Below are 25823 nucleotides of genomic sequence, written 5' to 3' on the forward strand. Positions count from 1 at the left end.
CAGATACTTGTACATCATTTGTTTGTGTTACTTGGTGCTACTTTACAGCTTAAAATAACATTGTTGTTATGAAAATAACACAAATGACACAAAACACACGATCAGCATGTAAAATAGGATGAAATGTTTCAAATCGAACCACCCAATATTGTTAAAAGTAACTTAAATGAATTAGTATTATTAGTAATATCAGACAGACTTTACTTCTCCAAAACTGGAACATTTCAGCAGCATGGTCTCAAGCACATAACACACTAATCAAGATGTAAATATAGAAGATAAATACTATACAATATTTAAAGAATGAAAACATAAAAACTGTACATAATATATACACACGACAGTGTATGTACATAATATGTATAACAGATTATATGGAATTCACCGTTTATAGGCCACATATTGATTCTTTACTTCTTTACTATACCTTAAGTGAGATTTTGAAGGCAGAATTTCTTTACAATGTAAATGTAGTAAAAGCATACAACTATTTACCTAAGTATCAGATTTGATAAGTCACATTTTGACCCAAATGCTAATCCAACAATCCTTTCAGAGGACTTCATCAAAACATTATTCTGTGAGCTAACTTCTGTCAATAGGTCACAGTCAAGTCACTGTGATCCCAAGCAGATCCCTGAGCCAAGAGAAAAAAAATGCTTTTCTTGCTTTTGTTGAGCAAATGACACACAGTCATGTGTCAGGTGTTTACTAAGAGCTCAAGACAGCAAACTTCCCATTGTTTATTTTACCGTTTCATTTTCAGTCACCTAGATTTCTTTCTTTCAACCAGACCCTGTTAAACTGATGTTTCAGGGTTTGACTTCAAAATCTGAAAGATACGATGACAAACCAGGAAACAAAAAGTTACAGGTCTGAGGGGCAATGAACGTTCTGATTATGATTATGATTCGGAATGTATAAATAAGCCAGTGTTCCGTAACAACATGATCATCAATTTAAAATCCAAACAGCACAATACAATAAAATAAAATACATTACTTTGATAAGACCACCACTTTAATTAAAAAAAATGTGAAAATGATTGTGAGTGGATGGAGGATGCAAGAGAGAAAAAATCAGGCAAGCACTTATAGAACCCCAAATGTTTTTTTTTTTATTTTATGTTAAACCTCAAATACTGAAAAAAAGAGGTGGTTGACAAACGTAATGTACAAGTGAATAACACTGTAAATTCTACCATTGATTTCCTGTAAAAAGACAACTCCCTTTTGTTTTGAAGGAAAGCTACACACAGTTTTACCTCATCACTGACTGACCTAAAAAGCTTTCACATTAATACTCACCAAGATTATCAAACCCTTAAGATTGCATCCAAAAGAAGTAATACTAACATGGCATTTGCATTGAAAACACCGAGCTATACAGTCACAGTGCTGCAGAAATATACATTTCCCATGTGAATCAGGGTTGTAAACAAAAAAGATGTTAACAATAAATCTAGTTGTCTATGTTAAAACTGTTTAACATTAGAGAGAAGGAATGTTGTATTAAAAAAACAACAAACAGGGTTGTTCAAGATCAGATGTCACAATAGCAGCTGCCAGTGCATGGCATCCCAAGAAAAATGTTCCGGCTTGCTGTGAGATGACATCTGTGTAACAGTCGCCTCCTTTACGGTCCCTGCTTCAAATCTTATATTTCGTCTTCCCACTTTCGCTGATCACGCAGATATGCTACAAGTTGAGTGGAAAGAAACATACAAAATGGAGAATAAGATCAAATTCTACAACATTCAATACAAAACACATAATAATTTGGTGCACGGAATGACATTCAGTGTTCTCAGAAACTCATTTTGAGTTCTTCCTCTAAAAAGCTGCTTTCAGACATGCAATTTCCTGACATTTTTTGGAGGGTCTGTATGTGAGAAAACAAATGTCCCAGCCAGTTGCTGCAGATATTTTTCAAGAACCTTTCCCATTAGCCCCCTGGTAAAATGGCCCTGATAACTCCTAAAGAACGAGTGGACGTGTTGAACACGTTTTTAACATGCAACAGACATAAAAAAAAGAAAGAAAGAAGAATCTCCTGCTGCGTTCTTCATATGTGAAAGACAACCCCCCCGAAAATGTCTGGACCCAATTTGCACTGGTTCATATCTGAAAGCAGCTTCACAGAGTCACTGTTGTCTCGAATTAAAAAGGCACCGACTTACATTGAGGTCTCTAAAGTACTCATTGTAGTCTAAGGCATAACCGACCACGAAACGATTGGGAATCTCGAAGCCGACATCTGAAATCATAGACAAAGACTTACATTAATTGCAAGTACTTGCACAGCCGACTGACTCATTGACTGACAAGCTGCAACAATTGCTTTTAAATGTGAAAAAGGAACTGACTCATAAACACATGAAAGGGTTGGTAAAGTACATACAGTCAGGGAGACATGCTGAGTTGAAGGGCATTCTCTTCACAAGCAATCTGGGGGAAATAAAAGCAGACATTATCATATGATAACCTCTCCTACCTGTTGTGCTTTGTGACAACAGGCCGTATTCATTTTAAAGCAGCAGGCACCTAAGACCTGCATGGTTTCTCCTCTCTTTGTCTGTCTAGACCAGAGGGCGGATTCAAGTGATTCACAAAGCAAGAAACTAGGCTGCCTTTTTTTTTCTGATGTCTTCCCGGCCACAGCCTTACCCTGCTACTTTGATCAATTTGGGCCTGAAGCCTTCAACGTGCTCCAGGAGAGTTTTCATTGTCTTTCCGGTGCCTACAATGGCCTGTGGGGGACAGAGAGAGAAACTGGATTGAGAAAGCAGCACATGTTGACAAGAAACGGAATCATCTCACGCTGAACTGCAAAAAAGGAGGAAGTTGATCACACTGTACTTATTATACCACCATTTATGAGAATTCTAAATATAAAAATAAAAAAAGCTTAGCCTCTGACGAAAAAAGGGAATTTAAAACCAACATTTGATGATTGACACAAAGCGCCTCTGACTTCTTGCACTGGTGAGGAGTGAATGTTGTGGTGGAATGAAACCACAGAAGTATGCTTTGTCAGCCTTTGATGTGTGGATGTAGGTCAACTTGCCCTACATGGAGAGTGGATACTCCTTAACATTTTTCAATAGTGAATGGATACAGCGTAAAATTTGGTTTTATTTTAGTTTAGTTTTAGAATTTATTTGACTTATGTAAGAAGCTTACACATTTAAATACAGATATGCTCGAAACAAAATGTGGTCTGATGTGTCCGGACTGTGTTTTGAGTGAGCAGATCTCACATGATTAAATCAATGAAGAGGGATGTAAATTAATAAGCTCCACCAATGACGTTATGTTTAAATAGCTATTTGTCTGTTAGCAGAGTAACTGCTTTTATTGAACCTCGGTGGGAGGGCCAAGGAAGAACGCGCCCTGACTGATTCCACTTCTCCTCAGTGCAACTCTTCCCACGACAGGACTAAATGATAACGCTAACAAGGAAGGTTCATGATACTGTTACAAAAAAAACCAGCGCTACCATTTCCCAAATATAGGTCAGCCAATTAAAAAGTTTCCTCATGTTGAACTCCGATCGAGACGAGGAAGACGAATAAACAACTAACTTTAAATTGCTCCCCTTGACCTGGATAAGCAACCACGCCATGAAATACAATAGGCCCATTTGTTTGAAGAGGATAAATAGAGAAGCAACAAAACATGTTTGACTCACCTCCACAATCAGTACGTTCTTATGAGAGTGTGTTGGGGGGGGGGGGGGGGGGGGGGGGGGGGGGGGGGAGGGGGAGAGGAGAAGAAAGCCGTTATTCTTGGTTAGAAACAAATAACAAAGCGTCAGTATCGTCGGTAGACTTCCAATACACATATTATAGATAACAAGCACAGGTGAATGTAAAAAAAAAAAATCTTTCTTTAAGTAAAGATTGCAAAAGAGTGCAAACTATTTTTTGAAATACAGATCAACATATCCTGCGATAATTTTTGGAAATATGTAAACGGAGGAAGAGGAAACATGTGCTATCCACTGAGCCAGATTTATTACAGCAAGACTTTTATCAGTAATGCTTTTATTACATTATGTAATATCAGTTTTTACCAGGGAAGTGAACAAAGCACATAAAAACATCAGCCTCCTCCAGACGAGGAATCCCGTGTTCCTTCAGTCCTGCGTCGAATGTCACACCGGAATAGCTGAGATTCTGCAAATGTTTGTCTAATCAACGGGAGACAACTGGGCACTATTTATACGAGGAGTGGTAATCTGCGCTCCACTTCGGGGGAGACGGGTGGTGATAAACTCACTTGTATGTAACTGTAGGGAGTTTACTCTACTTTTCAAACAATGGATTCATCCAGGCGTGCGGTCATGCTTTTGTTAATCTCAATTATTCACACAGATTTATTAAGAGGGCAGGAAACACTGTGAAGCTCTGTCTGTCTGTGTTTTTATTTCCTTGACAACCACTCAACTTCAAACTTCCTGGATGTTTTTCCAAGGACCCAAGGAAGTGCCGTTTTTTCGGGGGGGGGGGGGGGGCTTTCGAGAAACTAAACCGACACAGATTCCTCCACCTAATTACCTCATCCAACGAGGATTCGTTTTCACTCCTTTGTTTGTTTATACGAATAGCTCCACTAATTTCCACAAAATAGATGGAAGGATACCGTGTGGGTCAGAGAAGGCCTGATTCAATTTTGGTGCGGATTTGGATCCAGGAATGTACTCTCTCTACTAAGTGGTATTCTAGTTCAAACTGTAAACTTGCTGTTACCATGGTAGAGATACGTTTTTTTAAATTGAGATACAGCCCTGGGACAAAGTTGCTGGTGATGTCAAAGACTGTTCTCGAGCCTGACAGGGGTTGTACTGGTAAATTAAAGTCCTAGAAAGATAAAACCACTGTCTATCGGCTACACAGCAGCGAGGTAAATGCCTAACATGAACTTAATATATTCCATGTCACACAATAAATATAATTCTTCCAGAAAAACACTGCAGCATTAGATTTCTAACAGGCGGCTAAATTTAGTTGTACATCACAGGGAGCTCGGGGATTTCACACGAACACGTCAAATACTGAGTGGAAAATGACTCAAGCTCCCTGCCTCATATCCTATTCATGTTTCAGGCATTTATGCCACGCCTGGCTGTAGGGCGTATTACTGTGTGAATGTGAGTGTGTGTTTGACTAAGCACTTTGTGTGTGCGTGTGTGTGTGTGTGAATCTTCTGCTGATTTATATTACCTAGAAATACACTCACTGACTTATGGCTCCTGTAGTAGTAATTCATTCCAGTGCGCACACATATACACAAACATAAATGCACGTACACACAAATGTGTGGAGAGGGAAAAACTGCACACTTGGCAAACGAGCTGCAAATACACACACTCTCACTGATGCAGTTTTGCATAATATTCTGATGTATTCATTTGATGAAGAGACACGGGACAAATCTCATCTCATGTGAAAACTGCTAGCCCAGTTGTATGTGACAGTCATGCTTAGAAGAGCATGTACTATATGCAAAGGGTGTTGTTGTTTACACAATGTGCAAATAAACAACCTCCTATTGTAACACTTTTTCAAGCCAAGGAGGTTATGTTTTAGTCGTTTATTTATTATATTATTGCTTGGTTCTTTGCTTGGGGTATAATTTTAGGGAGGGGCAGGAAATGACCCAAGGAAGAACCCCATTACATTTTTGGTGCAGATCTGAGGGGCGGAGCCAGGATTTCTTATTTCCAATTTCTTTAACATTGCGACAATGTTTTTCTACAGGAACTTATAAGATCCATCATCATTATCGGGAATAATTCATAGACCTTGATAAATTTATAAAAGCAAGCATGTTAAGGTGAATAATATTTACAGGTGTGTGCAATTTGGTGCATATAAAATACAATTTTACACAGTGTACATGTCAGACAGCTCTATCAGAGGTAATATCCAGCTCATATGCGCAAACATTTCAGTTCAGTGCAGCACTGATTTTGATTTGATGATATCAAGACAAGTAGTGTAGCAGTGAGCCTGTAACAACTACAGTAACTCAGTACATCCTACCATTTACACTGATTTTTACAATTTTCCTCCACTGAGCTAAAGTTATAAAGAAGTTATAAACAATTATATGAGATGTTTGGTATGTGATCACCGCTGGGTTCGTCAGGAACTGTCTTTGCGCTCCTCGGAGGAAGCACAGAACCATGTCATCAGTGTTAAGAGGGGGGCTGGCAGATCAGAGGGAAGGCTGCCCTCTTGAGGTCGCCATCTATCTGTACCCTCCATCTCTGAGCCATTTATGTGTGTGTGTTTGTTTTAATGATAAGAAGCTCATGTTGATTTTTTATTGGACTAAGTGTTGTTTATTTAAGGAGCGGGTTCCAGTGATGCAGATAAGAAGATTATTACCTTTCCAGCTAAAAAAGACAAGTCTTCTGCTCCAACTATGTGAAGATCCTCTGTCGACTGGTCGTTCTGTGAAAACAAGGATCCAAGAGAAACATGTTCATTTTCTCCTTAATGTCTAAATGTGTTTGACACAGTTGCAGTAGTTCAAATCACAGAAAGATGTAGACACATTCCAGATTTAAGTCTTTCCAACTTAAAAACATAATCTCGTATGATACAGGCACATGATAATCAGATACTATTGATAGGGTGAACATTTCAATGTCTGTGGTACTTTTCTCCTTCGCTGTGGCTGCGTTGGCCACATCATGACTGCCAATGTGGGGCAAAGTAACACAAAGAAAGCACTATCATTATGTTGTATAAAATATACGCCGCACATCTTCTGACCAAGTCATGGGACTTATAAGCCCTTTTCAGACGTGAACTTTTTGAGAATGTCTGGAGCTACTGACGCAGACGTTAAAGTTCTCACATAAAGCCACTCCAGAGAATTCCAGGAGATTGTGCAGAGTTGAGTGCATGTATGAAAGCAGCTAGAGGGACTGAGTGCTCACCAGGTAGCTCTTGAGTCGGATGAAGTGGACCCTCATTGGGATTGATCGATTGGAGTTGCGGCTGAGGGCCGTGATCCTGTCCACCAGGTCAGCACAGAACTGGTAGCCTCCTTTGAGCACACACAGCACCACGGTGTCATGGTCTCCCAGGTCGTCCATGATGTTTCGAGCGAGGCGTTCTGTCCTGTGAACAAGGAGAAAGAAGAAATGTCATTTAACTGTGCTCGGTGCGTCCAGGACAATCAATGTTGTCACTCCTGTGTGTTGTTGTCTGATTATATTATATATTACACATTGCATCTCAAAAATACTCACATACACACATTTCATTGAGGTTTGGTGAACAATGCTGGTTTACATTATTTTTATTTTCATTTTTACTTTACTAAAAATAGCTGAGGAATTACTTATTACCACTGTTGCATGGAAAAATTCCACTTGCAATAGATTCATATTATTGGAATATTCTGTGTTGTTTTAAATAGTAACTTAAGCCTAGGGAATGATTCTGAGTAGACCTGCAAAATAAGTCAAATCAGCAACTTTTCTGACTGAATCATTATGTGTGCAGTAATGCAATGGATTGCACATATATTATTATTCTCCATAATTCTTCTTCTTATTTTTATTAGTATTATTCTTAGTTCTTCTTCCTCCAAAATTTCAACGGTTCTATTTTGTAAGACTTTTGCCAAACGGTTCTCTCGTAAATTCCGAATAACTGTGGGATTTTTTTTAATGGGAGTCAGAAGGAACGAGTGACAGTAGTCATAGATCAAAAGGAATATTTGATGAGACAGTTCCAGAGATGAAAGAATTCACCTTTTTCACGCGGGCCAGTAGACCCGCTCAGTATCTCTTTCTCTATTCTCTCTCTCTCTCAAACTGAAACAGTCTCTGGACCCGGCAGGGAGCACGCTGCATACATTCAATATTTCTAGGGAGGAATTTTCTCGTTATTACTGTTATTTCATCAATAGCGATATAACAAAGGTTAAATTTATATTGATACAATTCTTGTATATTGTGTAAGCAGAGTGAGGAGGTATTACACAATACATTTTTTAAATGTTTTGCTGTTTATCAAGTTTTTAATCATTATTTTCTCACAAAGTAGAGTTTAAAATCCCAATCTTCTGTGATGTGACATTTATCATGACACTTATCAATATGAACTGATAAGAAAATTGTAGTTTTTGGCCGTATTACCCAGCCTTCTAATGGATTTCAGGAACTCAGCTCAGTCTATTGGATGTGATTTTACAAACATCTGTCAGATCCTGACAGGTCACTATAGTATGAATATTAACAGTATTGTATATTCCAGTGTTGACACCAAGCCCTGTACTGCACTTGATTAAATTTCAATATTGTCTTTCACCGAGTAATTTGATAGAGATCATGATTGAATCTGATTTACACGATAATTTCTATAAATGTTCTACTATCATAATTACATTCATTACATGGGACAGTGTGTCAGAGCACTCATAATGTTTTATAATCATCTGTGTGTGAGAGCTGTTGTCTGTAGTGTGGGGTTGATGAAGTTTTGCAGTGATGGTTTTCTTTAATAGTTTTACAGAGGAAAACCACAGTTATGAGGGTTTAAACCACACCATCAAGTCTGGAACACTTTACATCCCATAAATCTGCTCACAACCTCTCAGATCCAAAAGCAGAAACATCTGGAAAGCAGAGGCAGGGTTTGGTTTGGTTAGTAAAGATTCTTTTTCAGTGTAGCGTGGCTTGTACCTGTCCATAATGACGCCATGTGGAATGATGACACAGTCTAAATCTCCGGAGTAGTGAGCCGGGTAGCTGAAGAGGTCTAAACTGTAGCCTGGCCAGTCATCGCTGATCTGAGAGGAGAACAGATGCAGACATCACATTAAACTCAGTTCTATCATTGCGCAAAAGTGGCTAAACAGCAGGTTTACTGGCTGCACCGCAGGCACGAGACTCCAAATCCAGAGCATCCACACGCTGCGTAAAGTTGTGCAGCCCAAAAGAAAAACCCTTGCGCCTCCCTACCAACAAGTAAACTTCTGTCTGCGCAGTTGGACACATGTGCACCAAATTGTCTCCGCCTAATGAATTGAATTACCACGATCCCGCCGCTTCCACCCTCGGATTGGACAGGGAGGTCTGCCATGTTGTTTTCCGCCGACACAACAAAAAGGCTCTTGTCACGGGAAAAGCGGTGGAAGGAGAAGAAAGAGCTGCCACAGTTTGGTGAAAGAGGAGGAGCATCGTGTTCTCATGAAGAACACGCTTGTGGCGTTCAGTTCAACTTCTGCGTCCACTGGGGGCGCTCTAACACAGCACTACACCATCCCTTTGCGCATAGATTTATTTTAAACCAACTACAAATGTGCCATACACAATAAAGGCCCAACATTCCTCTTATGAAACCACATTTAAATTCACCGGATCCAGGTTATTATTTGGATCTACACCAACAAGCATACTGTGTCAGGGTGAAAATTAAAATGAATTACACTGCATACAGTACAAACGACACAAAAGTTGTGTACTAACAGGAGAAAACTTCCTTCAAAGTCGTACACAACACAATATGGATGATGGTTACACAGTTGTAGCGATGGTGGATACTTGTGTATTCAAAACAAATGAGCTGTTAAAAGACCTACCTCGTACATAACTAACCGTCAAGTAGATAAACTACAGGTCTATTAGAAGAATGTAGATAAACCATTAATATTAGAAGAAGAGAATTTCCTTTTCAAAAAGAGAAACTGCATCTGTTTAATCCTAATATAGCTTCAAAACCCAAAGCAAAAATTAAATCATTTCAACAGGCATCAGTTAACATTCAATTATCTGAAATAGTTTTAATAAAACATGCACTTGTCAAAGTGTGGGTGTGCTATGTCTTGAAAAACAGCTTCTGATTCCTATCACTTGTCTGTGCACATGTACCAACTTTCTGGAGGCCAAGTATTTTACAGACATCATTCAGTCATCCGGTTCAGCTATGTTTTTGAAAGACAGGAGCTTATAAGATCCATCATCATTATCGTGAACTCAAACTCAAAAGCACAGCAGGAAACAGTGAAGTAAAGCAGACGATGGTGACGTCACACCGGGGGATCTAAACAAATGTTTTTAGAGTTTCTATTATGCTATGATTGAAAAATCAGAACACAACCGCACTACTTTCCCTTATGTGCAAATTAATGTTTGCTTTTCTACAATCGCAAAATTCCCTGTAGGCAACCATTTCCTCTTTAATTTAAATGCCACCTTTGTCATGTGGTTGATCTGAAGGCTTTTAACAAATATGTTAACATCGCCATCTAGTGGAGAGAAGCAAACACTTCTGGCCCTCCTTGTGCACAGATTTTGTTCTTGTGAAATCATTTAGCTCACTTTGATGTTTTCTGTTTTTTTGACTCCCTTGTCAAACGTTGTGCTGCTTTTCAAAACCTCAGAGACTTGCGGGCCTTTCATTCACGAGATGCCACACCCAGTCTCACTTGCACGTTAAAATCTGTGTTTGTGTGACAGTGTGTGAACAAGTGAATTCTGGATGAGCCACCCAGGGCCTGGTGTGGTCAGTCCGTTCGTCTGGCAGCAGCAGCAGCAGGGTCCGGGCTGTCGTGTCACTGCACATTAGAGCAGTCTGCCGGGCTCTGTTGAGAGGGGGAGACAAGGTGTCGGGGCCTCCCACCCGTGCTCCTCCACGGCAGCTGTAATTACAAACAGTGGTACAATGACAGCTGGGGAGGCAGATGTCAACAGCAACATTAGATTTCAATAAGCCTGCTCAGTGCCATCACCTCAGAGGAACGAGGAGGTGTTATGACCACACTCTGTGATTTTTTTTGTCTTTCTCGTTGAAAGCAGCTATCACAGCCATCATTCCCCCGTACAACTTATTTCAAAAGCTGTTTTTTTTTTTGTATGCTAGTGCAGCAGGCTCGATGATCACCGAGCAGTGCTGCATAGGCCAGGAGACGCTTTCAGATGAAGTCCTGTCAGATTGTTTTTGATGCCGTCTCTGCTGGCGAGGGCCGACTGGCTCTTTTCGCTGCCCTCAGGGTGCAGGGGGAAGCAGTCTGGCGTTGGCATTTCACACTCGCTCAACAGTCAAGGCCTGTGACCGTCCACAGACTTTACCGCCAACTGCCGCCTTACACCCTCGTCCCTGTTGTTTGGCCAATTATGAATATTCCGTTGCCGTGAAAGTAATTCTGTCAGACATGCAACTGTCTGGCCAGATAATGTCAGCGGTGTTGTTTGCGGTGTTTGAAGGGAGAGACGCACAAGGACACTCGTCTCCTTCTCTATCAGATTGGGATCTTTGGAAGGAAAAATGCTAACAAAATATGGGCAAGTCCAAATAAATACAAATAAAATTGTTATATCTTTCTTTCTTTTCTCCTCTTTGTAATAAGAATTATTCCTCTGTGTCGAATGGACCTCCACTGTTGATCAAAAACTAAAAACACACCACTGAGCCACACTGACACACTGGGTGACATGTTCCTTCATTACCAAGAATATGCACCATCTTGCTGCCACCAGTACTCACAGGTGAATGATGCGGTTCCAGTCGGGAAAGAACCCATTACATTTTGGTACAGCCGGGATTTAGTTTTATTTTACATTTTCTTTCACATTCAGAGATAACGTAACCAACATTTTCAACAATTTCCTTTATGAGGAAAACAAATCAGGAATATTTACGCCTCTAATATCTATGAATGTGTTTAGATTGGTGTAGTTTTATTTAATTTAAGCTGTTGGGCCTTGGATGACTTTGCTGACTATCATTCTAGTTGAAATTATTAAGTGTGGGTATTTTGTAAAACTGGTCATGTGTTGCAGAATTTTTTACTTAATAAAAGTATTCAGAATATGTAAAGAAACAGCCTCCATTGCAGACAGAGGTGATTTAGGTAGATAATGTAGATTAATTTGGTTGAAAAATGTAATACTAAAGAAACAATAAATCATAAATTTATAAATCTGTTTTTGTCTTTATTTTTCTTTAAGTGACGGCGATGTTGTTGAAAAGCCATGTCCTTAATGTTTCCTAAACCTGATTTTAACAATGGGTACATCAGGGGCGGATCCATATTTGGGGCCAGGGGGCAATGGCCCCAACTGTCATTAGACTTAGAAAAGCTAGACACTTACTAATAATACTGACAAGCTTTTTAAAGTACAGGATGTGCTTGGACAAGGAACGATTTTCAAAATCTATTTAACGATGTGTGGCGTTGCTCAAAGCTACAGACCTAACAGTAAACAAGTAATGACTTAAATGTGCACCTTATTAAATCACGAGTTGTGCATGGATGTTTGACATATAATTGGCCCCTCTACTGTGGCCCTTTTATGGCCCAAGAGCTTGAAAAATCCTAGATCCACCACTGGTGTGCATGGACGTGTCCTTGTCTGAGTACATATACACTACTTTGCTGGACAAGAGCCAGTATGTGAGGGACGAACATGTTAAAGAGGGGATGTCTGTTGGCAGCCACTGACCTTGGTTGACCTTTAGTTATCACTACAGTGACCGTGATCGCCGTCACGCCACCGGTTGAGTTTACGTAACGCTGAGTCTTTGCTCTCTCGTAAACCCCGACAATAAAGAACTGCTGATGTGCGGTCTCGCTGTATGACATATCGTTTTTAATGTGTTGAAAACCCTTTCCAACAAAGCAAGTCAAGCACAATGGTGCACATAAACACATGTTGAAAGTTCATGAGCTAATTCACGAGAGTAGGAAAGCAAAAAGTAATAGCCAACATTAAGCATAACAATAAAAAAAAAAAACAGAATACAAAAACAAGTAGGCCACACAACATAAAAAAGTGTCTATAAACAATGTTAGACTGCTCAGAAAACACATCGTCCCACATAATGACTCGCCCCTTCTTTAGTGCTAAATGGTTAACATTTACAATCTCCATAAATGTCTGACACTGAAAAAAAATCAGCCTGATAGTAATGAGACAAGCAACGTGTCTACATTGGTTTTGGCGTCAGACCTCGGGTGACTAAAGCAGTACCGGCAGAGTAATATACTGATTCATGTGTAAGTTAGCGCTAGGAAGAGGACACAATTCAACAAAGAAAAGGGTGAAACACAACATTATCTTTTCATCTGCATGTCCTCAGCGGAACAGGTGTGTCCAGATGTTGTCTTGCACGGCGGTGATCAGCGGCTGCATCGCTCTGAGCATCTCCGGACCTGCGCTGCAGATTCAGGAGCGAGGATCCACCGAGCAAAGCGTGCAAAACTCTCTCAACATAATGACTTCCTGGGCTGAACCACAAACTCAGTTACAGACGTCCGTGACAGACTGTCTTCAGTGCAGAAGGTGATACTTCTCTCAGCGGGACGCCATTGTTCACTTGATCGTAGCACCAAAGGGTTAAATTGAAGAAGATGGCGATTTGAATGAAAAGATGAAGAGATGAAGAGATGCCGGTGTGTACATGTGAGGAAATTATATATTCACACTGACTTTACGTTGACAAACTTCTCTTGACGGTTTCGTTTTGGTTACGTCAGCAGTTTGGCATCGTCAGAGACTTCTCTACTGCAGCGGTGACGGTGGAAAACAATGATGGATTCAAGTGAAAAATAAAAAGTCCTGCTTTTCTCATTGCGATCGCCACTCTACCAAGATGCTGCAGAGCCAAAACCAACAGCGTGTAAAGTAATTCGTTTTAAGCTGATATATCCTCCGTCTTAATGAATGATGTCAAGCTTGTCCGATTGATGACAAGTATTTCTTTATTGTTTTACAGATAACATACTTCACAGGGTTACCTTAGAGGTAAGATGTCTGCTTTGACTCGTCGGAGACAGAGGGGAAGATGAACATACTTTTTTTTAATCAAGCACACATTGTAAACAACTGAGCAATATTTAAGTCTAAATGGCGTACCATAGAATAGGTGAGAGACAACAAAATGTAAGTAAGAAGATGTGCCTCTTGCTTGCAAAGACAAAAGTTTCATTTTTACAAAACAAATAATGGTCACTGACAATTTTTTCTCCTTTTTTTTTTTTTTTTTTTTTTTAAGTGGCTGAGAGGTAGAATGAAGTATTTTCAGTTAAAATCAATGATTCGATTTTCATTACTTAATCATATCATTTCATCATAATGAAAACATTACGAGTGAAGACGTAACCCCAGCCCTCTGAATATAATGTGAAATCTGTACAAATGTCTCCGTTGTCTGCGGCATTGTTTTCGTTTTTATTGTGAAACTTTTTTTGTTTGTATCCCAAATGTCCAACGTTCTAAGCAGAGGAAATATTATTTGTTTTGTTTCAGGTTTTCACAGCAACTCTCCAAACATTGAGATGTGAATTCCTTTGTTTAACACTGTGAATAGCAAGGTCAGTCCATGTTTGTTGTTTTTTTTCTCGTGGATGAGCTGTGGAGATGGATATATTCAGTTGGAAGTATCCGAATGAACGCTCCCGGGTCCTTCTGTGGGCGATGTCACTGACGAAGGAGTCGGAGCATCTTGCCAGCCGCCGTTTGTCTGTGGAAATAAGACGGGAAATAGATCATTCAATAGAAATACAGTGCTCATATCTTCAATGATAACACACAGCAAATTATATGAAAAGAACGAATAATCAATTCAAGTGTTGCTTGTACAACCAAAGTCTAATATAACATTTTCCCCCCAAAAACACAAAAATATAGAGTCCCTATAGTCCTTCATCATGATGAACGTGGTCGTCTTCCTCCCACTATCCAGAAATGAAGCTGAAATGCTGTGAATAGGAACGCCACCATCTTGTGCATTTAGAGCCAGTCCGTGCAGTAGCGATCGGGGGATGGATACAGGGTCCAAACCCTTTTCTTCAGTCTCAGCTGTCAATCATTCTGAGGATTCTGCCCATTTTTATAATATCAAATAAAAACCTAACGTACTGGAGAAAATAGTATTCTACTTGGACGTACATCAGTGTGAGAAGGGCTATGTAAAATGACAGAATCCATCTTTGAGAAAAATGGATTCGACGTGCACTTTGACGTTTTTTAGTTTGGCCCATCTCCCACACAGTAGCACGGAGGAGGTTATGACATACACTGCAGCCAGTATGTGCATCTAGAGTCTGTGCATGAACGCAGACATACATACACATATAAAATGTATATATACTGTACATTTTTATAAATCAAGATAACGTGAGTCCTAATTAGAAATGGATGCAGTGATGTCCAACAGCTAATCTAAAAGTCAACTGTAAAAACTGGCAACTCTTTTCTCTGAGACTCTTCATAAAAAAAAAAAAAAAAATAGTGCTTGCTTCATTTCTCCCTCCAAACAGCCGAAATAATAATAATGTGAGATAAAAAGGAGAGATGAGGCACAGACTACAGGGACCTTTCATATATCTCAGAATATACCCCTGAGATGCTTGACAAAAGAATAAATTATCACAATAAAAAGTAGCTCTTTAAAATGGAAGCTCTCTCAAATCATGATAAAAGCTCGACTAAAGACCATTACGGACATTAATTGCAATTTCCACGCTATTAGTGAGAGCTGGGAATGTGCTCTGGCAGCCCCTTATTTCCAAACCCTGTTATTTTGCGTAAAGACTGTCTGTCATCTTATTCTTATTCAAACATTCTCTCGTCTCAGGGAGAGGCAACACCCACCAGCAATTTGAGGGGTGTAATTGCTGTTCGGTGATCAAGAACGAGAGGTGAGCGACGAGAGTTCCGTCAGTAGTTCTTAGAAGGAAACAAATATCATCTGCGCTCAATGAATGCAACACTAAATGCAGCTCCTTGCAATTTGTGCTTTAAGTGTGCTATTATTATAAAAGCACTAAAAGAACCTCACATCATCATACTACAATATCCTCTATACTATATATTTCTATTGTGTATATCAAATTGAATCTGAAATGAAATGAAATCTATTTCACAATAAGCTGTCAAACTCAGTAGGAGAACTATAAGTTTAAGTATATTTAGCACACATCACAGACTGATATTTTAATTTCTGATATTTTTAACTGGACTGTGAGTTTCTGGTTGTACATTATTGCTTGTTGTGGCCGTAGCTATTTTCAGTTTAATTATAAAACTCAGACAATTTATTAAGATTTATGTTTAAACTGATTTGTGGGAAATTCATTAGCCTCATTACCATTTGCTTGATCCTCAAGGAGTCATAAAAAACCACGAGAATGAAAACAGCTTTATATCGAGTTTGTTTGAAAAAAATTATATTTGCCCAGCTTCACAGGTTGGAGCTCTGCGGTCTAATGTAAGAATATGGAAATAACACCTAGTGTGTAATTTTGAATGTGTACGTGTTTGTTAGTAAGCAGGATGACGCAAAAACAACTGAACCTATTTCAATATAATTTTGTGGGAGGGTGAGGCCTGACACAAAGAAGAAGGACGGCAGATCCGGGAATAATAATTAAAATGTGGTTTCATAAAGAGAGTGTTGGGCCTTTGCGGAGGCATCTGCTCTACCGAGTGACATTCTAGCTCTGGTTGTGTTCAAATTTTGTGAGAAGATACCGTAATTGAAAATATTTTGAAAAAGAGGCACAACAGGAAGAGAAAGAAAGGGGTTAAAAGTCTGTATGATGAACTCTGGAGCAATAGTTTTGCCAAACGACCACAGGGTGTATTTTTTGTCTGGAAATCAAATCCTTTGTTCTGTGACTCCAATGTAAAATAAATACATGAAGGGAAACTGGTGCTCGAAATTCGTAATTGATTCATAATGTTGTTAATTCAATACATAAACACCTATGCTGCTCTTGTTTGCTCACTGGTCATTTTCTATCTGTTTCCCCAATGTCCAACCCAGCGACACAAAGCCTCCCACAGCTATCTCCAGTGGAGCCTGTTGCATGTTTTTAACTGGCTTGGTGCGTCCGTTCTTATTTTAGCACAGGGGGTGTTGCAGGCTTGGCTGTCAGTGTCGCTGTTCCTGTGGAGGAATGATCTGACCAATGTGCATGGACTGTTAGCCCAGAGCCGCGCTCTTTCTGTCCCTGTGACTGTCGTATTGATTCTGTGAAGCCCGGCGCGGCCTGTCGCTGTGGATCTGCATGCGAGCACACCGCCTCCAGTGTCGCTGTCCCGCCCTGCCCAGCCCGGCCTTTGACAAGCTAAAGAGTTATTTTAAGTATTAGACACTGGGAACTTTTTCTTTCTTGTGAAGCCATTTTTTTGTTTTTTTGTCAGAGGGGTTTGAGAGGTATGACCCCGTCCTATGGTGCCAATGTGAGAGCAGCATCGGAGGGGGGGAGGATGACACCTGTGTCCTTGTTCCTGTCGACTGCAGGTGCCTCGCAAACACTAATGTCCTCCTAACAGACTCGGAGCGAGTCCAGCTCCTCAGCCTGGTAGCTGCCTCGTTGCTTGCCCCCTAGGGCAACGCCGGGGCACACGGAGGGGGAGACAACTGGACAACAGCCCACACCCGACAAACTCTGCTAAGTGGCATCCCAGGGTACACACACAGAGTGACACAATATTATACACATCCGGCAACCGGGGAATCATCGCAAAGAAGAAGAAGGAGAAGACAGAATGAGATTGTTTACAGGTCTTACGTTGATGCCCTGTGGACTGTACATCTGGCTGGCTGCGAGGCTGTCACTGTATCCGCCGGTCTGGCTGATAACATGGCGAAGGGTATCCACCTGGAACAGCGGGGACACACAGACAAAAGGCCCGGTCAGACAAAAAGCTCTGGATAACAAAGACAGCCATGCACAAAGGAAAGGTCAGTCTGATAGTGAAAGGGTACCATAAACAAGAAAAGGTTACACACGGTGAATCAGAAGGGTTTGGCTGCTACTACAAGCACGATAACAGACATCACAAAAGGACACAAATACGAGAAAGATGACAAGAACTAACAACTGGGAATATGCACTGGAGCAAACGCTTTACATAGAAACACATATGTTACATACAAATGTTACCAAACATGGCTGCCAATCAAATTTCTAGGACTGATCAATCAATCTATCTATCTATCTATCTATCTATCTATCTATAGATCAATCTACTCATCTAAATATCTATCCATCTATCCATCTGTCTATCTGTCTATCTATCTGTCTATCTATCTATCTGTCTATCTATCTATCTATCAAACAATATGAATAATTTCATAATAAAAGTCCTTTAATTGGAATGCACAGCCACACGGATGTTCACTGTGAAGGAAGCTGGAGGAGCAGGATGAAATCAAACTGCACTGCTGTACATTACCACCAATCAGACGACTCTACTCGCGAGGCTAATTTAGTCAAAGATGTACTTTCTCTTTTCTTTTTCCCCTTCTCTTAATTGTCCTCCTCTGGGAGTGCGGCCATGATTGGAAAAATAATCCTTTTAAACTAACATGAGATTCAATAATTTGAAGTCAACCCCGAAGACCTCTTTACCCCCTGTAGTCTTCCTCATTGTTTTTCTTGCATATTCATGAGCGACCTAAAGCATTGCGAGAGCTGATCTGAATAGAAAAGGGGGGATGGCGGGATAAAAGAAAGGATGCCGGCAGCACTAAAACTAAATGAAAACATAACTTCGGGTGGTGATTCCTTCATCTACGACGAGAGTTATAACGCTCAGGAACGCTGGATTTGGTCATCGCTGTCCACTGGGGCAAGGTCAGGGAGCGACAGTGCACCAGTGGCTATGTGAACTCTTGTCAGGAGCATTGATGAGTGTTGCACCGTTTCCAAAACTGTCTGCAGTCGTCTGTGGGTTGACAATGGCGTTCGACATTAATGCAAAGCTCCGGGCTATGAGTAACCTCTGTCTGACTGCGTAGGGCAAGTTAGTGCGTGCGTCCACACTTACAGACCGGTCAGCGGTGGAAGGAAATAAGAAGTGAGCTTTCAGTCACTGGGCTCATAGAGGCGCCTACCTGGGATTGTATGTTGGCCCCAACCTGCCCCCCTTGGTACGAGTCCCCATTGAGGGACTGCACACTCATGAACAAGTCTCCGGAGTTTGACATGTTAAAAGAGCCAGCAGAACCTGAGAATAGACAGAGGCAGAGGAGGACGAGAAAGAGGGCAGAGGAGAGGAGAGGAAGGAGAGGAGAGAAGCAGGGAAGAAAAATAGAGGGACAGAAAATAGAGGGAAGGAAAAGGAGTTAAAATGATCATGCATCAGCAAAAAGTGCATTAAGTGGGTTAGTTTGGGAGGGCGGCAGGCATCATGGAACAGGTTTGTCCCTGCAAAACCTGCTTGCTACAAATGCAGCGGGTGCACATTCAAATATCACTGACCCATAACTCAAAAGAAAAAAAACAGCCAACAAGAACCACGAGACAGAAAATCATCATAAAACTGTTTAGGTCCGGTTCAAACAAGGCTTATTGATTACATGGTTGTTAAATGTCCATGCTGCGAGTGTTTCATTAAGGAAGTAATAATTGATCTGCAGGAAGACCCAAAGAATAGTCGTCGTCCTTTAATGGACCCCAGCTCCCCAGATGTAAAGAGACCATCGCGTAACTTGATTTCAACACCCGGTCCTAATCCAATACAGTTGCGAAAGTCGCTATATGACAAAAGACTGCGCTTGCCCTCCGAGCAGCTTAATGGCATGCACGAGGTCAACCGGACAAGAGGCAGGAAAAATTAGCGTCCGCAAGAACGAGAGGTCAATAACAGAGGGAGGGAGACAAGGGAAGAAAGAGAGAGAGATAGATACAGGCAGACAGCAAAGGCGGAGAAAACATGGAATAAGAAGAAGCGAGAGAGCCGTATCATATTACTGGGTTAGTAAAGGAGGAGAGGGGCCCTCTGTTAGTCTGACAGCACCAGAGACTGAATTCTTGAGATGTGTGCCTCAAAATATAAGAAGATTGTCCTTTGATTCTAAAAATAAATCTTCACTGACTGAGTGATGTAGCAGATTGTTTGACGCTCACCTGCTGAGTTGGGAGTTGATGGCGAGTTTGCCTGGCTGCCCTGGGCAGACACACTGGTGGCGCTGACCGCGGTCCTGGCTGCGTACATGTTGGCCTCTTCCTGGAATTTGCCGATGTTTTTCTTGTATCGGATTCTCTTGTTCCCGAACCAGTTCGACACCTGTAGAGATATCAGGGACAAGATGCAGCAGCTGAGTGAGAATAAAGTTACGCTTTTATCTGTGCAATGGAAACCAACAAAAGACAGGCCGAGGGCAGGTATTTGAGTTTTCTTAGGGTAATAAACACAAAACAGCCAGCATCCGGAAAACTTTGGCTTTTTTAAAATGCATTAGAGGACCTGTTGCATAATTCCCCTGTCGTATGTTGTATGTTGTTTATATGTGGACGATACCAACAGATATCTAAAAGATATTTCAAGTTGAACTAGGCTTTTCTTTTACCCTTTCAAATGAAATGATGAATGTAGGACTTTTCCCCCCGATACATATTGTGACAGAAAGTGTTTATCTCTAAATGGTCATCAGTCTATCTGGAGGTCACTCTCAGGAGCCTTTTGTCTGTTTTTATCAGATTATCTGGTTTTCTGATCATACACGCAAAAAAAAAGGTTTGGTATCAAGCTAGTTGTTTATATAATGTATAATTGTTCATTACTAATTACACTTATTGTCAGCTGACTCCCACAAGATACTGTAGAGCACAGTGGCCAGATCACCACAACCACAGCATTACTTAGCTATTATATTTATGAAGATGGATTAACAAGCTCATTGCATGTTCTTTTAATACACAATATCAAGCGCTAGAGAAAAGAACAAAGATTTGTAAAAGTCCAACTCCCAAGACAGTTTCAGACACAAATACACAGAGAGATACTGACACTATACAAACCTGCTCATACACAGGGTAGACACTTTAACAAAGAAACCGTTTAACTTCAGTGACTCGGCTTCTGTCAGGCTTTTAATTAATTTAATATTTTACGAGGAAGTAATGCAGAAAAGATCCAAACCCTCTTCCTGGAAATACAGTGTGATTGTATTTTTACAGCATGTTAGTTACAGCCCCATTCCAGTGTAAAACCACAGCCAAAGTTAGAAAGCTTTCGATTGATGTTAAACGATTAAGTCAATTCAACCACTATTTATCATTCGGTATTTCTCCACTTGGTTGTAGGGTGTAAGGCTGGTGATATATATTTTCTACCTGAACTGGATATCATCTCATTATGTTCATAAGAGAAACAAATGCGTGTCTCGGGAGGAAATATAACCAAAAACCCATATTAAATCAAATGTAAGATCCTGCTGGCCTCGGTTCAGTGAGATAGCTTCCTATTCATTTTAATTATATGATTCAGTTAAATGCGGTTACCTGTGACACTGTGATGCTGCATTTCTTTGCCAGTTCCTCTTTGGCCTCCTCGCTGGGGTAGGGGTTACTGAGATGGGAGTAGAAGTACTCATTCAGGACCTCTGTGGCCTGTTTGTTGAAGTTCCTCCTCTTTCGTCTGGAAAAGGAACAAATGGATATCATTGAATTAGACTTCAAAATCAAATAGATATAACTAAACTGCATTTCAAACAAGATGGCTTCACAGTGCTAAATCTGAAATAAGAACAAAAACTCAAAGGCAGGGACACATCTGTACCTGGTCGTCCAATATAAGGAACAATTGAAAACTAACAGAACAAAGCAGAATGCATTAAAGCAGAGAACACACAGACCTGGCATCGAGGAAGCGTGAGCGCAGGATCATGACAGCCTCGCAGGTGCTCTGCTTCAGCTGCATCTGGATGGAGCTGAACTTGCGGTGGATGATGCTGACCATGCGCTCGATCTCTTTGGGCGAGATGGGTCGTGTTCGAGACTGCTCCCTCAGCAGGTTCATCACATGGGTGGTGAACTCATTGCACGCCTGGATGCACAGACAGACAGGATTCATAAAAAGAATAACTATCACCACCGACGCTCAGCGGCTTCAGACAGGACAAAAGGGTGAAATTGGATTTCTGGAGAGGCTGCAACTTTGCCGCTATATTGGGCCCTGGTAGGAGCTGACAGTACAGCGTCGGTGTCAGGGGTAATAAGAGCAGCCGGGATTAAAGCAGCACACGCCACACGCTGCTTCACGTCAGACAAACGTGGCGGCGCAGTGGTACAGCGGCGGCGGCAGGGACTCGCAGCACTGTGAATATTAAAAAGGCTTCTCTTCAATGGGAGAGAAAATGTGACAAGTGAAGAGGAAATTTAAAATGACAGCAGGCTTTCAGTCTCGTTCACATTCAAGAGGTTTAAACTGTCTCGCCCTCTGTTCACTCCATCTTTCAGTCTACCTAGTCCCCCCCCCCCCATCTGAATCAGTCACTGGATATGACTGCATTCAGAGTCAAGGTGTCTGTTGCTTGTCAACACCGGGGTTACGTCAGTCAGAGTGATGCACCGCGCCGCCGTTCTGCCCGCGCACACACGCCAGACACCACTCACTCACACGTTGCGCGAGGTGTACGTAGCGCGGTGACACACAAACGCTCAGGTGTATATTGACTGTGACAGTTAGCGATGACTCGCCTTCCTCGGAGAAGATGACAAAACCCGCCGCGCTTTGACTTCCGAGGGAATGACAAGGAGCTACAGTCTTTGGAAGAGAGCTGGCGTGTGACTGATACAACGGCTGCTCGGCTGCTGAAGATAACATCTCTGGAAGCTCGGCTTGTCATGAGTTGGCCTGTGAGAGCTGATTGCGAGAGCATTATACTTATATCTCATCCATCCTTTATGCCAGCGTGCTCCTATTAATGGGCACGAAACGCAGATTATCTCAGGATGAATTGACCAAAAGATGGAAAGAGAAGAGGTGCTGAACAAGAGGCCAAAAACACAACATTCACTCTCACACTTTCTTCAATTCACTTCAGTTTAACTCTTCTATTCTGGCAATGAACCCGACCCACTGGCGCTTTCAGACAGAATTAAATCTTGTGTTTAAAGGACAGTGAGGATAATCAGTGCTTTCATCTGCTTTGACCCCGTAAACAAACCGACAGAAACAAACTAGGTACAATTTTCTCGATTGGGCACCTGACCAGACTCAGCGAGAGGCCGAGGAGCAGTGAGAACACTGATAAGAATATTCTGTAGGTCAATACAGATTGACCCCCCCACTGTTCAGAACCCAATGTGAAGAAGTTTACATATAGGTGTAAGATTTACTCTGTGTACACTTCAATCCAGAGATGCAGTTCAATCAGAGCAGTTGTCTTGTCAACTGCTAAATGTTTAAAGTATCTATAAGCATTGTGCCACAAGAAACACATGTCACGATGGCAATGCAGAAACACCATCATTCGTCTGTGGAGGAACCGGCACACAGACACAAAAAACCAAAGCTACTTTTTATTGACTGATGTTCATGCTGCACTTCAATCTAACACGTAAATATATAATACTTTAGTTTAAAACTTTTTTTGGAACACCTGGAATTTTTGTAGTTTATGTGGTTTCCATCTGGCACAAGACCTTTGTTGCACAATTTAGATTGTACCTGTTAGCTTTGAAATAAAGAGCTTTTCACCTTGGTGACCAAAATGTGCGGCAGGCTGAAATTTTACCATAAAATAAATATATTTATGATATGAATGTATACAAAAAATATATACATATTATTTATTTATCTAGGTGGAGCTGAAAAGATGTTGTTCGAAAGCAAATCTTCATGGACCCACCTGTTCGTACTTCTCCAGCTCTGTGTGGTAAATTTGTCGGATCTGCGACAGCTTGGCCCGATAGTCGGAGTGTTCTGCTGAGTTGTCGGCGCCGACGCCCCCAGCGGCCGCGGCGGCTGCTGCTGCGGCTGCCGCCCCGCCCCCTTTCTCCGGGCCGGCCACGCCCTCCGCCAGCAGCATGTTGTCCAGTCGCATCAGCTGTGGATCTGGAGGCTCCTCCTCCTGGGCGCCTCGGATACTGAGCACTGTGGAGGACAAGAAGGGGATGACGTCAACACCACGCCACCGAAAAGTCTAATTTGTGTTTTTTTGAAGATTTACATTTAAGGTGAACCAAGTGACTGAATAACAAGGCAGATGAATTTTTACGGGGACTGAAACGCAGGAGTGTTCTTTTCCTCTGGTCCAGCCGACCAAAGTGAACTCCCTGAAATATGGACGTCGTTTTATAGTTCAAGTCTGTGCAATAAAAACCTGCAGCCTCACACAGGCTGGCAGCTAAGGAAGGTCGTAAAACTATCATTCCATCGATTCTGACTATCATTTCATGTAAAAAATTAACACAGCCTTCCACCACAGTTCATCTTTCATTGCCCTCCTTATGCTCAGACTATGTTCAGTTTCTGGCTTTATTTTATATTGGCCTGATGGCTTTATTATCTCGTCAGATGTTGCCTACAAAGCAAAAAAACAAACTAATGACACAAGTGTGACACAGAGTATTAATGTCTCAAATAAATCAGTTCCGAAAATTAGCTGGAGCTAAATCAAGTCACACAAAGATGACGATGCAGAAATTAGAAATATAAACGTACTTAGATAGAAATAGCAAAGAATAGAAAAGGTTAAACTTTCATAATTTACTACCACGTGATTTGAACTCGTGATAATTCAGTAATTCAGCACATTCTGACAGAAATAAAACACAGAATTGACATAAAGGAGGTCATGTTTTCATCCCTCTCTGATGGTTGGTGGTTGTTTACACCAAAAATATTCGACAAATTTCCACAAACATTGTTGGAAGGATGGTTCGAGGAAGAATTTGGTGCAGATCCAAATAAAAATCTGGATCTAATTAATTCAAAAGTGTTTTTTATAAGGGGACTGCTGGGACTTGGCGGGGCGGGGGTGTGCGCTCTGAGTGCCATTCTAGTTGACAAATTAATTACACACAATATAAAACACATAGATAATTCTGAGGTGTGAAGCAGGAAACGGACATAATTTAAGGCCCTAGATTAAATGATATCACTATTTATCTTTTAAATATCAGAGTTATCATTAATGCCTGCAGTGACAACCCTCACATTGTAACCGCCACAATTGACTGTTTCACAACTGATACTTGGGTCTGTTTGTACATTAGTTTGGGGATTTGAACCTTCAGACACCTATGGGTCATCGCTTCTCAGCAGCTTGACCGCAGTGAAGACAGGTCTGCTGAGAAGGACACGCAAAAACAACACACACGTACAAATCAGACTCATTCTTGCACACAAGATATTTTGAGAGCCATAGACACAGACTCCACTCACGCAAAAATAAAAAGCCTTTATACTGCTGACTCCATAACACTATTTTGACTCCATGCTGGAGATTAACACACAGGTGTTTGAGCATGTTGTTATGTTTGGGCCCGGATGGACTGCCCTGCCTCTCTCTGCCACTAGAAGGCTCCCTCGGTAAAGCAGCAGAGTGGCCTGCTTTTCTCGGAGGTGCTGAAAACAGCCGACCAGGTGCAACCCTCCATTCCATCCACTGTCTTCAAGGACAAAGACAAAGCCGCCACCACATTTTTCATACGACAAATTTAATCCACGCGTCTATCAAAACCTTTCAGGAGGACGACCCAGCGCGACTGTCTCCTCCATGACGACTGTAGACAGTGACGCTAAATGACAGGTTGTGTGACAGAGCAGTAAGAGCCATATTGCAGCCCCGCGCACTGTCTCCAGTCACAGCGACGGCTCCTTTGTAATGAGGATGTAAGGTTGAGTCGCCCTGTGACCTTTCTGGTGAGCGGGGGGTCCAGATGGATTCCTGGGGAAGCTTGGGAAGCTCGTCGTCTATCCTCTTGTTTTCAACCCCCCTGCCGCCCTTCCCTTCTTGCCTTCCCTTTCTTCTTCTCCTCCAGCAATAACATCATCCATTCCCATCAGCTCCAACACGTGAGCAAGCTCAGCTCAAGAGGCAAATGTCAATG

The 25823-nt window shown here is 41.4% G+C and overlaps 2 protein-coding genes across 3 annotated transcripts in view; both read right to left on the reverse strand.

The window, feature by feature from the left end:
* Window positions 1–1091: 1091 nt before the first annotated feature.
* prtfdc1b (phosphoribosyl transferase domain containing 1b) lies at window positions 1092–9191 on the reverse strand. Its single transcript, XM_053438663.1, has 9 exons — window positions 9059–9191; window positions 8707–8813; window positions 6952–7135; window positions 6395–6460; window positions 3691–3708; window positions 2667–2749; window positions 2401–2447; window positions 2180–2256; window positions 1092–1697 (listed from the first exon to the last, which is right to left on the reverse strand). The coding sequence occupies exons 1-9, from the start codon at window positions 9104–9106 to the stop codon at window positions 1650–1652; spliced, it is 678 nt and encodes a 225-aa protein (XP_053294638.1). The 5' UTR covers window positions 9107–9191; the 3' UTR covers window positions 1092–1649.
* Window positions 9192–13707: 4516 nt separating this feature from the next.
* The window catches only part of pbx1a (pre-B-cell leukemia homeobox 1a), a 47322-nt gene continuing 35206 nt past the window's right edge, over window positions 13708–25823 (reverse strand). Inside the window, exons 3-9 of one of the 2 annotated variants that reach the window (XM_053438661.1) lie at window positions 23618–23862; window positions 21620–21810; window positions 21267–21402; window positions 19890–20049; window positions 18875–18987; window positions 17547–17636; window positions 13708–14488 (exon numbers count right to left, since the gene is read on the reverse strand). In XM_053438661.1, coding sequence (XP_053294636.1) covers window positions 14396–14488; window positions 17547–17636; window positions 18875–18987; window positions 19890–20049; window positions 21267–21402; window positions 21620–21810; window positions 23618–23862 — 1028 coding nt within the window. In that variant the 3' untranslated portion in view covers window positions 13708–14395. The remainder of the gene's footprint in view (window positions 14489–17546; window positions 17637–18874; window positions 18988–19889; window positions 20050–21266; window positions 21403–21619; window positions 21811–23617; window positions 23863–25823) is intronic. The other variant, XM_053438662.1, reaches the window with a different exon arrangement.

The sequence above is a fragment of the Pleuronectes platessa genome, chromosome 13 (genome assembly GCF_947347685.1).
Source record: "Pleuronectes platessa chromosome 13, fPlePla1.1, whole genome shotgun sequence".
In the NCBI taxonomy this organism is placed as follows: Eukaryota; Metazoa; Chordata; class Actinopteri; order Pleuronectiformes; family Pleuronectidae; genus Pleuronectes; species Pleuronectes platessa.